The sequence below is a fragment of the Pristis pectinata genome, chromosome 14, assembly GCF_009764475.1.
Source record: "Pristis pectinata isolate sPriPec2 chromosome 14, sPriPec2.1.pri, whole genome shotgun sequence".
In the NCBI taxonomy this organism is placed as follows: Eukaryota; Metazoa; Chordata; class Chondrichthyes; order Rhinopristiformes; family Pristidae; genus Pristis; species Pristis pectinata.
This window is the reverse complement of record NC_067418.1, coordinates 5,916,459-5,928,686: the sequence shown is the minus strand read 5'-3', so window position 1 is coordinate 5,928,686 and position 12,228 is coordinate 5,916,459. Positions and strand designations below refer to the sequence as shown.

At 46.8% G+C, this 12,228-nt stretch overlaps 1 protein-coding gene across 2 annotated transcripts in view; it reads right to left on the bottom strand.

Annotated features, from left to right (window-relative positions):
• The window catches only part of mapk8ip1b (mitogen-activated protein kinase 8 interacting protein 1b), a 198,029-nt gene that overhangs the window by 168,579 nt on the left and 17,222 nt on the right, over window positions 1–12,228 (bottom strand). The window contains exon 1 of one of the 2 annotated variants that reach the window (XM_052028806.1): window positions 8,751–9,235. The exons of the other annotated variant lie outside the window; for it this stretch is intronic. Within the exon in view, the coding sequence (XP_051884766.1) occupies window positions 8,751–8,830 (80 nt within the window). The 5' untranslated portion in view covers window positions 8,831–9,235. Of the gene's footprint in view, window positions 1–8,750; window positions 9,236–12,228 lie in introns of those variants that run through there. 2 annotated transcript variants of the gene reach the window in all.

Sequence of the window (12,228 nt, the reverse complement as noted above, 5' to 3'; positions counted from 1 at the left end):
GCATGTGATGCTGCTGCAAGTAAGTTTTTCATTGCACGTGTGCACACATGGACTTGTGCACAAGATATCTTTATTAGTCACATGTACATCGAAACACACAGTGAAATGCGTAGAGTGTTCTGGGGGCAACCCGCAAGTGTCACCACGCTTCCAGCGCCAATATAGGCATGCCCACAACTTCCTAACCCGTACGTCTTTGGAATATGGGAGGAAACCGGAGCACCCGGAGGAAACCCACGCAGACACGGGGAGAACTTACAAACTCCTTACAGACAGGGGCCAGAATTGAACCCGGGTCACTGCCGCTGTAATAGCGTTACGCTAACCGCTACACTACCGTGCCTGCCCACACACGTGACAATAAATTTGACGTGACTTGAAGCTGTCGATCTCCATGTTAAATGTATTCAGCCACTGAGCCCCAACAAGCCTCTGGATTGCAGAATTCCAAAGATTTAGGATCTGCAACTTCTGGAAGCACATCCTCAGTCTGTCAAACATCTTAATAAGTTTAGATATTTCCTATGTACGTAACAATGCATCCCTTTTGCGTAAACTCCAGAAAACATAGTCTTTGTTCATAACTCAGTCTCATCACAGCAACCGTGTCACTTCCCCCAAGGCTTATGTATCCTTCCATCGTTAGAGGAAAAAACTGAGCACAGTGTGGCCCCCACCACTACCCTGAGCATTGCCAACTGAGGCATGGTATGGGAAAGTCACCAATGTCAAAGTGGAGAGCCTTTTATTTGCGCTTCATTGGCAATATCAGCACATTCCTTGCTTTTGTAGTGAGTGTTCAAAGGTCTTGGGTTCTCCTCGTTAATAAAGGCTAACATCCCATTTGCTTCCCTGAGTGCTTTCTGTGACTGTAAATTACATTTCTGTGATTTGTGCAGGAAGGCACCGGGTCGTCATCAACGTTAACCAATCAATCATTGTCCTTCTAAACAATATTCTGCTCATCCATTATCCACTTTAGGAGAAGTGATGACCACTTCCTCACATTGCTCTCCATCTGCTGCTTCCTTGCCTTCACTTAACCCATGTAGACCCTGCTCAAAAATTTCTTTCCAGCTTTCAGACAGCTCAGTTTTCTACCCAGATTTGCGTCAGCAAGCCTCGCTTGATTATCCTACTGCCTTAAATGAAGGAACGGTGTGTAAAACGCAAGTAGGCAGGGTCCACACTGGGCATCACGGTAGATCAGCTGTCTTGCGACTCCAGCTACCCAAGTTTGATCCTGACCTCCGGAGGCGTCTGTGGGGAGTTGGCACATTCTCCATGATCGTGTGGGTACTCGGGTTTCCTCCCGCATCCCAGGGAGATGATGGCAGGTTAATTACGAACGGTAAACTACCCCTCCCTGTAGGTCACCAGCAAAAAGAATCAAGCGGAGTCAATGGGCACATGTGAGAGGGGATCATTTGCAGGGGTTACCGGAAAATAGGGAGGGGGGAATGGGACTGATGGGATTGCTCACCAAGGAGCCGGCATGGATCCGAAGGGCCAAACGGCCTCCCTCTGGGTTGTTACAGTAGCAATAGTCTCCCCTCCTCATCTGAAAATGAACCATTTGTTCTTACTTTCGCTTCTGACAGCAAGAGGCTGCAGAGTGTTGTAGACCCAGCCAGCTCCATCACAGACACAACCCTCCCCACCATCAAGGACATCTTCAAGAGGAGGTGCCTCAAGGCGGCGGCATCCATCACTAAGGACATTCACCACCCGGGACATGCCCTCTTCTTGTTACTACCATCAGGGAGGAGGTACAGGAGCCTGAAGACCCACACTCAACTATTCAGAAACAGCTTCTTCCCCTCCGCCATCAGTTTTCTGAACGATCCATGAACCCATGAACACTACCTCGTTATTCCTTTTATTTTTGCACTTTTTTTTGTAATTTACAGTAATTCTTTGCGCGGTACTGCTGCCGCAAAAGAAATTTCACGTCATACAAACCTGTGATAATAAACCCGATTCTGAACATTAACCAATCCTCTATCCTTACAAACACAACACTTACTGAAAACCCACATATACTGAAGCCACTGATTTCTCCTTATTTACCTTTGTCGCTACACCCTCAAAAACAACCACTCAGTACAACTTCCCTTCAATCAGTTCACATCGACTCTGCGCAAAGATTTTCCAAGTGCCACGTAACGATATCCAAGTAGCAATTCCCGGATTTCCCCCAATTGTTGGTCCATAGTTCTCCTGCCATTCATGAAACTGTGAGAATCCTTTTGAATTACAGCAACATTGATGAACATTACTTTAGACACTCAGGGCTAGGACTGAGCATTGTATCTCAAAAAGAGAAATGCTTTTACCTCAAACAGGCCAGTTATTTAATAAATGGGGTGATCTTGCAATGAAGGCAGAGAGTTGCTCCATCCTTCGAGTTTGGCTTCATCCTGGCAACATGGAATTCCTTCCCACACCTCCCACAAAACTGCCCTCCTTGTTGGGGTAAATTGCTGGCTCACTTTCCCGCTCACCCAAGCTCTCTCTCTCTGTAGAGACTCTCACTAACCAGATTCACGTTGTACCTCTTTGTTCAGCACCAGTGGAGGCCAGAAAAAAATAAATTGGCCTTGTATCCAGCTGCTGTTCAGTATCTCCACAAGCGGCCTGTGCTATTTTGCATTCTCTGTTACTTGGGAGAAACCAGCTGGTCAATCAGTCCAGCAGATCATTTTAACCCCTTCCTTTCTACTGTTTCAAAACAGGGGCATTAGCGAAGCACCAAACAATAAAAAAGCCTTAACATCTTGAGCAGATCTGAGCACATCCAGTCTTGGGCAGTGGCATAACCAAAGACATTTCTCTCATTCCCTCCCTGGAGGTATCATATCCCCGGCTCCAGGACAACTTTGAAAGAGAGGCTTGCATTTATCTACCTTTTATAAAACTCTGGTTAAGCTGCATCTGGAGTATTGGATTCAATTCTGGTTGCCCCATTACAGGAAGGATGTGGAGGCTTTGGAGAGGGTGCAGGAGGTTCACTGGGATGCTGCCTGTGCTGTCAGGAGAGGTTGGACAAACTTGGGTTGTTTTCTCTGGAGCAGTGGAGGCTGAGGGGAAGACCTGATAGAAGTCCCCCTCAACCTTTCATAACATTATGAGAGGTATAGATAGACAGCCAATATCTTTTTCCCAGGATCTAAATGTCTAATTAGAGGGCATGCACTTAAGGTGAGAGGGGGCAAGTTCAAAGGAGATGTGCGGGGCAAGAGAGCGGTGGGTGCCTGGAATGCCCTGCCAGGGGTGGTGGAGGCAGATATGATAGAGGTGTTTAAAAGGCTCTTAGAGAGGCACATGAATGTGCAGAGAATGGAGGGATATGGATATTGTGTAGACAGAAGGGATTAATTTAGTTTAGTTAGGCGTCTAATTAGTTCAGCACAACATCGTAGGCCAAGGGAAACAGAGAAACAAAGGACTGCAGAAGCTGGAATCTAGACGAAAAACACTGTGATGCTGGAGGAACTCAGCAGGCCAGGCAGCATCCGTGGAGAAAAGTAGGTCAACGTTTCGGGTCAGGACCCGAAACACTAACCGCCTGCTTTTCTCCACGGATGCTGCCTGGCCTGCTGAGTTCCTCCAGCATCATCATGTTTTTCCATTGTGGGCCAAGGGCCTGTTCCTCTGCTGTACTGTCCTATCTTCTCAGGACATCCCAAACTGGCATTTCACCCTGAAGTGCAGCCAGTATTTTTATGCAAGAAAACACAGTGCACAACACAACGATCACTGGATGCATGTTTGCGATGTTGATTCAGGAATAAACATTAACCAGAACACCAGGGGATAACTTCGTTGCCTTTCTTCCAAATACTGCCATGAGGTCTTTGACTTGAGAGCAGGCAGGATCACAGCTTAACATCTGGTCGAAAGACAGCACCTGTAACAGTGCCACACCACTTCAGTGCTGCACTGGTGTCAGCCTGGATTTTTGTCCTCAGTACTCTTCCCTGGAGAGCGACTCCACAACCTTCTGACCGAGGATGAAAGTGCTCACACTGAACCAGAGCCCAACCCACACACACAGGCGCCATTACGCACCAGCGTCACTATTTCTTCAAAGGTTAAGGAGGTTCAGCCCGTCACCAAACACCAACTTGCAGAAGTGGTGGGGGGGTTGCAGGTGGTTAGGCCAGCAATGAACTTGGCTTGATATTTGTTCCTGCCTTTGGATATCACATCACATTAAGGATGCTATATAACTGCAGACTATTTCCAGGGATTTTTACCAATATATAGCTACAGCATTTTACAATTCCCTCAATGAAATGCACAAATCAATTCCTCGAGCCATTAGCAGCAATGTTAGTATTTAAAAAAGGGTTGAAGGTCAACTATAATGGAATGCTTGCATTTATTAATCAGGGTACTGAGTACAGGAGTCAAGTTATGATGCATCTCTATAAAACTCTGGTTAGGCCGCATTTAGAGGATTGCGTGTAATTCTGGTCACCTCACTATAGGAAGGATGTCAAGGTTTTAGAGAGGGTGCAGAAGAGGTTCACTAGGATGCTGCCTGGATTAGAGGGCATGTGCTACCAGGAGAGGCTGGACAAACTTGGGCTCTTTTCTCTGGAGCTGCGGGGGCTGAGGGGTGATCTGTTGGAAGTGTATAAAATGAGGGGCATAGATAGGGTGGACAAGCAATATCTTTTTCCCATTATTGAGCGATCCAATACCAGAGGGCATGCATTTAAGGTGAGAGGGGGTAGGTTCAGAACAGACGTGAGGGGTACGTTTTTTTACTGAGAGAGTGGTGGATGCCTGGAATGCATTGCCTGATAGGGTGGTGGAGGCAAATTCACTGGGGGCTTTTAAGAGGGGCTTGGATGGGCACATGAATGAGAGGAAAATATAGAGATATGGGCATTCTGTAGGGAGGAGGGAATAGCTATGTCAGCTGTTACGGACTCAGTGAAAGTCCCTTTAAGATAGAGAGTGTGTGTGTATGTGTGTGTGGGGCGTGCTTACGTCAATAGAAGATAAAGGACATAATGACGTTGTTGAAGAAGTTAGAAGAAGAAGGAGAGAGAGAGAGAGAGAGAAGGGAGAGAGACACCAGCCTGCTTGTTTTCTCTATCGATGGATGAGAAACTATAACTGTGTCTGCCACTGAAATCCATGTATGGAAGTTGGAAGTAATCCGGTGGAGTTCACTTTGTTGCTGACCTGTAGAAGGAAACAGGTATTTGTGTGTGGACGACCACGATTCGGATGCTTTTCGGGGTGAGGAAGTCACTACCGAGTAAACACTGGAGTGTCGTTTGGGTTCCATCGTGGAACATTTGGATTTCGTATTTACTCTCTCTGTTTTTCTACATCTACGTCTTATCTTCTGACAACAGTGGTTGTTGAAGAAGCCCTTGCTCATGTTTCACCTTATGGCTTGCGGAACTGAACTTTAAGAACCATTCCTGAACTGGGAGTTTTGGACTTTGCCACACACACACGACGAGTTTAGTTTTGGGGTTAACGTTCAAGGTTTAACATTTTTGAATTCTTACATACTAACATTTTTACTTTTATTTTACGTTTTATCATAAGTAGCGATTAATAAAATAGTTTTTAACACTGAATCATGCTCAGTGTGTTTCTTTTGTTGCTGGTTCGTGACACGGCACAACATTGTTCTGTACTGTATTGTTCTATATTGGTATAGGACTGCAGTGTCAGAGACTAGACCAGGTAAAAGGGAGAAGAGAATGGGGGTGTGGGGTGGGGATTATAGAGTCACACAGCACCGAACAGACCCTTTGGCCCAACTGGTGCATGCTGACCAAGATGTCCCATCCAAGCTAGTCCCATTTGGCCCGCAACCTTCTTAACCTTTTCTATCCATGTACCTATCCTTTTAAAGGTTGTTATCATACCTGCCTCAACCACTTCCTCTGGCAGCTGGTTACATACCACCATGTGTGTAAAAAACATAGCCCCTCAAGTTCCTGTTAAATCTCTCCCCTTTTACCTTAAACCTATGCCCTCTAGTTCATGATTCCCCAACCCTGGGGAAAAGACTGTGTGCATTCACCCTAAGTATGATCTCCATGATTTTATACACCTCCAAGTCTCCTACACTCTAAGGAATAAAGGCCCAACCTGTCCAACCTCTCCCTATAACTCAGTCCCTCAAGTCCTGGCAACATCTTGTCTGCACTCCTTCCAGTTTAATGGCATCTTTCCAAAGCAGGGCAACCAAACTGAACATAATACTCCAAGTGCGGTCTCACAGGAACATAGAACTCTATAGCACAGTACAGGCCCTTTGGCCCACGATGTTGTGCCGACATTTTATCTTGCTCTAAGATCTATCTAACCCTTCCCTCCCACATAGCCCTCCATTTTTCTATCATTTATGTGGCTATCTAAGAGTCTCTTAAATGTCCCTAATGTACCTGCCCCCACAACCTCTGCTGGCATTACGTTCCACGCACACACCACTCTCTGTGTAAAAAACTTATCCCTGACATCCCCCTTATACCTTCCTCCAATCACCTTAAAATTATGCCCCCCCTCGTGGTTAGCCATTGTCACCCTGGAAAAAGTCTCTGACTGTCCACTTGGAAGGGAAGGGGATTTTGGGCTTTGGACTTCATCAGTAAAAACTACACCAACAAATGGCGGTGAGATGAATGCAGAGGATTTAAGAGGGATTTGGAAACATGATCAGGCAGGGAATGAGGGATATGGACCATGTGCTGGTAGATGAGATTATTTTGGATTGGCATGGTTAGCGCAGACATCGTGTTCTTATCCTGTACTGTCCGTCATTCCTGAATTGTAGGGGAGCAGAAACCTTAACTTAGAAACTACCTAATTTGTGTAAGAAAGATGCCAACGATCTTACGCCTATCAACCAGAGCTCACACCTACAGCCAAATGGAACAGTGGACAGAATACTCCAACACCCCAACAAAAGGCTCAACGGACCAAAATATCCTGGAAAAATCCCCTCAGCACCAACATAAAGGGAATGGAAAGCAGAGAGTGATACATCGAACAGAGCCACACACAAAATGCTGGAGGAACTCAGCAGGTCAGGCAGGACCTATGGAGGGAAATGGCAGTTGACGTTTCAGGTCGAGACCCTTCATCTGGACCAAAGATTATTTGGGGGACACAAGAGACTGCAGATGCTGGAATCTGGAGCACACACAGATGCTGGAGGAACTCAGCGGGTCAGGCAGCATCCGTGGAGGGAGATGGACAGTTGACGTTTGGGGTGACACCCTTCATCTGGACTGACCCGAGTCCTGAAGAAGGATCTCGACCCGAACGTCGACTGTCCATCTCCCTCCACAGATGTTTCCTGACCCGTTGAGTTCCTCCAACAGATTATTTGTTGCTCCAGATTTCCAGTATCTACAGTCTCGTGTCCCCATACAACAGTACAGGACTTTGGCCCACGATACCAACCAAACAGAAATAATTCCAGAAAAATATAACAGTCTGCCTAATCCAGAAGTAATTCAAAGAACGACACAAATCCTTGCTTGCTACAGAACCATGAACATTGTTATCACCTCCCAAAGCACTTAAATTCCCGGGAAATGATTTGGAATTATAAAGTTACTATTTATTGGAAATATAGGCAGCCTGTTTGGGCACAGCAAGCACCCACAACTGAAAATGTATTCTTTTTAAAAAGACATGTTGGTTGAGGGATGAATGTTGGTCAGGACACTGGGGTAGCCATGATACAACAGGTGCTGCTGTAGTCTCCCAGCTCTGGTGACCCGGGTTCAATCATGACCTCGGGCGCTGTCGGTGTGGAGTTTGCACGTTCTCCCTGTGACTGCGTGCATTTTCTCTGGGAACTCCGGTTCCCTCCCACATCCCACAGACGTGCAGGTAGGTAGGTAGGTGAATTGCCCCTGGTGTGTAGGTGAGTGGTGGAGTAAAGCAAGACAGGATTAATGGGGGGTTGATGGTTGGCACAGGCCCTGTGGGCCGAATGGCCTGTTTTCCATGCTGTATGACTCTACATCTCCATGACAATAACCTTTCCCACTCACCTGAGCCAACAGACAGAGCATCAGTGTAATTGTCTCATCTGAAGACAGCACCTCACCAGAGGTTTGACGCCGAGATCTCTGGCTAGGGACTTGTCTCACATCGCTCCCTGGAGGTTACCGACTCGGAGACAAAACTGAAACGCCTGATTCTAATTTAATTCACAGCCAGCCCAATACAACCCTTCCCTCGAAGGGTTAAACGCTCGCCTGCTCAATGCTGAGTATGTTTTAATAACACACATCCAGAGATCAGTCGCTCCTTCCTCCCAACCAACACAACCATCACAGCTGCAGGTTAGTTCAACACGCAAACATCAAAATAATCCCTTAATACAATATCACTGCAATATCAAAGAGTTTGCATTTAAAACAATGCTGCAATTTGAGGGAAAGGTTTGACTGCCTTTGAACCGAATATTTAAATCGCAAGCCCTCGCCGGTTGTTCCTCTCAGCTGTCCACGCCCTGAATTATCTCCCGGCAGATAACCTGATTGCAAAACACAAGTTTCACAGAAAACGATAGCCTAAATAAATTAAAACTATAAACGCCTCATTTATTTCCAAGGTACAGTCATTGAAGAGGGGAGAGTCAGTGCGAATCCCCCAGCATCTTCCTAAATTAAATGGCTTTTATTCCTGGTCCTGTCTGGGATTCTATTTGCATTGGGATCGAACCGAGCTGAATTAACAGCGAAGCGCGGGGTTACCTGCAGTTTCCCGGCGAGGTGACGCGCAGCCCCAGGAAGGGAGAGGCAGGCGGGGAATTTATGGAGTCTATGTCCGCCATGCCTTCATTCCTGCTCCCGGAGAGCTGCCGAGCTCCTTCACTGCGTCAGCCGGAGTGTAGCCCCCCGAATCCACATCATCACCTACCACCGTCTCCCAGTCCCGTCCGTCAGCGGGGCTTCCTTCCTTCCCCCCTCACCTCCCTGCCGGTGCAAGGTTCTTCCAAGTGTGTGATGTGCTGCGCCCGTGATACGACGTGGTCGGGTCACACCCAGGCAGGCAGATGTGGAAGAGCTCCCCCGGCCAGCTATTCCAAGATCTCCTGAGATCCCTGCAAAGCCAGGCACCGATCTGAAGGTTGCCAAAACCCCCCGGGATGTTTCTGAGAAAAATCAAGGGGTGGAATTTTTTTAATCCATAAGTATTTTCATCTCCGTGTTTTCAGAATATTGGAAAAAATAAGAGTGAAAGTCAAGGCAACAGAGAGTGCTTTACAATTGGCTGCCCATGACCTTGGAGATGGGCCAATGGGGAAGGAGCATGGGTTGGCCCATTGGTGGCAAGTCAAGTAGCAACAACCACACAGAGCTGGCCACACCTGCCATAGGCCTTCTCGCAAAGGAGTGCAATCTGACCCAACACTTCAGCTACACTCAGGGCATGACTTAGTACCATAAGAAACAAGTACATGGTTCCCTGAAAGTGGAGTCACAGGTAGCGTAACACTATTACAGCGCCAGCGACCCAGGGTCAAATCCGGCCACTGTCTGTAAGGAGTTTGTACGTTCTCCCCATGTCTGCGTGGGTTTCCTCCGGGTGCTCCGGTTTCCTCCCACATTCCAAAGACGTACGGGTTAGGAAGTTGTGGGCATGCTATGTTGGCGCCGGAAGCGTGGCGACACTTGCGGGCTGCCCACAGAACACTCTACGCAAAAGATGCATTTCACTGTGTGTTTCGTTGTACATGTGACTAATAAAGATATCTAATCTTATCTTAGACAAGGTGGTGAAGAAGGCTTTTGGCACACTGGCCTTCATCAGTCAGGGCATAAGAGTATAAAAATTGGGAGGTCATGGTGCAGTTGTACAGGACGCTGGTGAGGCCGCACTTGGAATATTGTGTCCAGTTTTGGTCACCATGCTGTAGGAAAGATGTTATTAAACTGGAATGAGTGCAGAAAAGATCTGCAAGGATGCTGCCAGGACTTGAGGGACTGAGTTATAGGGAGAGGCTGGGGAGGCTAGGACTTTATTACTTAGAGCATAGGAGATTGAGGGATGATCTTATAGAGGTGTATAAAATCATGAGGGGCATAGATAGGGTGAATGCATTCAGTCTTTTTCCCAGAGTTGGAGTATCATGAACTAGAGGTTATGGGTTTAAGGTGAAAGGGGAAAGATTTAGGAGGAACATGAGGGGCAACTTTTTTACACAAAGGGTGATATGTATGTGGAACGAGCTGCCAGGGGAAGTGGTTGAGGCAGGTACAATAACAGCGTTTAAAAGACAGTTAGACAGGTACATGGATTGGAAAGGTTCAGAAGGTTGTGGGCCAAACGCGGGCATATCGGACTGGCTTGGATGGGCATCTTGGTCAGCATGGACTAGTTGGGCCGAAGGGTCTGCTTCTGTGCTGTATGACTCTATGACAAAGTGCTAGAGGAACTCAATGGGTCAGGCAGGGTCTGCAGAGGGAAATGGACAGTCGACATTTCAGGTCGAGATCCTTCATCTGGACTGAAAGAGCAGAGGGGAGATAGCCAGTATAAAGAGGTGAGGGGAAGAGGTGTAGCAAGAGGTAGCCCAGATGAAGGGTCTCAAAACGAAACATTGACTATCCATTTCCCTCCACAGATGCTGCCTGACCAGCTGAGTATCTCCAGCAGTTTGCGTTTTAAGGGTTTTTTTGCTCCAGATTCCAGCAGTGTCCCCTTCGTAGTACAACATTGACCACTTCACTGACCCTGCTTTCATTGACCTCAGTTGGTTACATCAGAACCATGCGCAATAAAGCTACTGGATGGTGTGCAGAGTGGAGTGAACTGGGAGGGGAGTGAATCAAGGCTCATTGTACATCACTCTAGATCTCCCAGTCAGAAGGTTCGAGAGTTTGAACTAATGGTTTGTCCAACAGCCTCTTCACCAGATTGATTGTGGTGATGGGCTTTGTCTCACGCGGAGGGATTGAGCAGCTCAGGTCTGTACTCTCTGGAGTTTAGAAAACTGTTAGATAGAGGTAACATTAGAATGAGATAGAATGAGATAGAAAATACATTAGATAGAATGAGGCAGGTACATTAAGAACATTTAAAAGGTACTTAGATAAATACATGGATAGGAAAGGTTTAGAGGGACCTGGGCCAAATGTGGGCAAATGGGACTTGTTTAGATGGGCACCTTGATCGGCAAGGACCAGTTGAGCCGAAGGGTCTGTTTCCGTGCTGTATGACTCTAGATATTTATTAGTCACATGTACATCAAAACACACAGTCTTTTTGCGTTACTGAGAATGTGCTGGGGGCAGCGTGCAAGTGTCGCCACACTTCTGGCGCCAACGTAGCGTGCCCAGATCTCATAACCTGTATGTCTTTTTGGAATGTGGGAGGTAAGTGGAGGAAACCCACACAGACACACGGGGAGAACTTACAAACTCCTTACAGACAGCGTCGGGAATTGAACCCGGGTTGCTGGCATTGCTATAGCGTTACACTAACCGCTACACTACCGTGCTGAGTCAATCTCATCAAAGCACTTATGAGGTAGAGGGAGATTCTGGTGGAATATCTAAAATCAGGGTCACATTCTCTAAATGAAGGATCAGATGTTCACGATGGAGATGAGAAGAGATTTCTTCACCCCAGAGCTCGTAAATGTTCAAAATGTTTGGTCATTCATAAAAAATTCATTGAAAAAACTAAGGAAATTCGCCATGTCCCCAATGACTCTCACCAATTTTTATAGATGCACCATAGAAAGCATCCTGTATGGATGCATCACAGCTTGGTATGGCAACTGCTCTGTCCAAGATCACAAAAAATTGCAGAGAGTTGTGAACACGGCCCAGCCCATCATGCAAACCAACCTCCCCTCCATTGACTCTGTCTACACTTCTCACTGTCTCGGGAAATCAGCCAACATAATCAAAGACCCCTCCCACCCCAGGCATTCTCTCTTCTCTCCCCTCTCATCAGGCAGAAGATACAAAAGCTTGAGAGCACATACCACCAGGCTCAAGGACAGCTTTTATCCTGCTGTTATCAGATTCTTGAATGGACCTCTCATACGCTAAAAGATGAACTCTTGACCTCACAATCTACCTCGTCGTGGCCCTTGCACCTTATTGCCTGCCTGCACTGCACTTTCTCTGTAACTGCAACACTATATTCTGCACTATGTTTTCTTTTTACTACCTCGATGTACTTATGTATGGCATGATCTGCCTGGATGGAATGCAAACA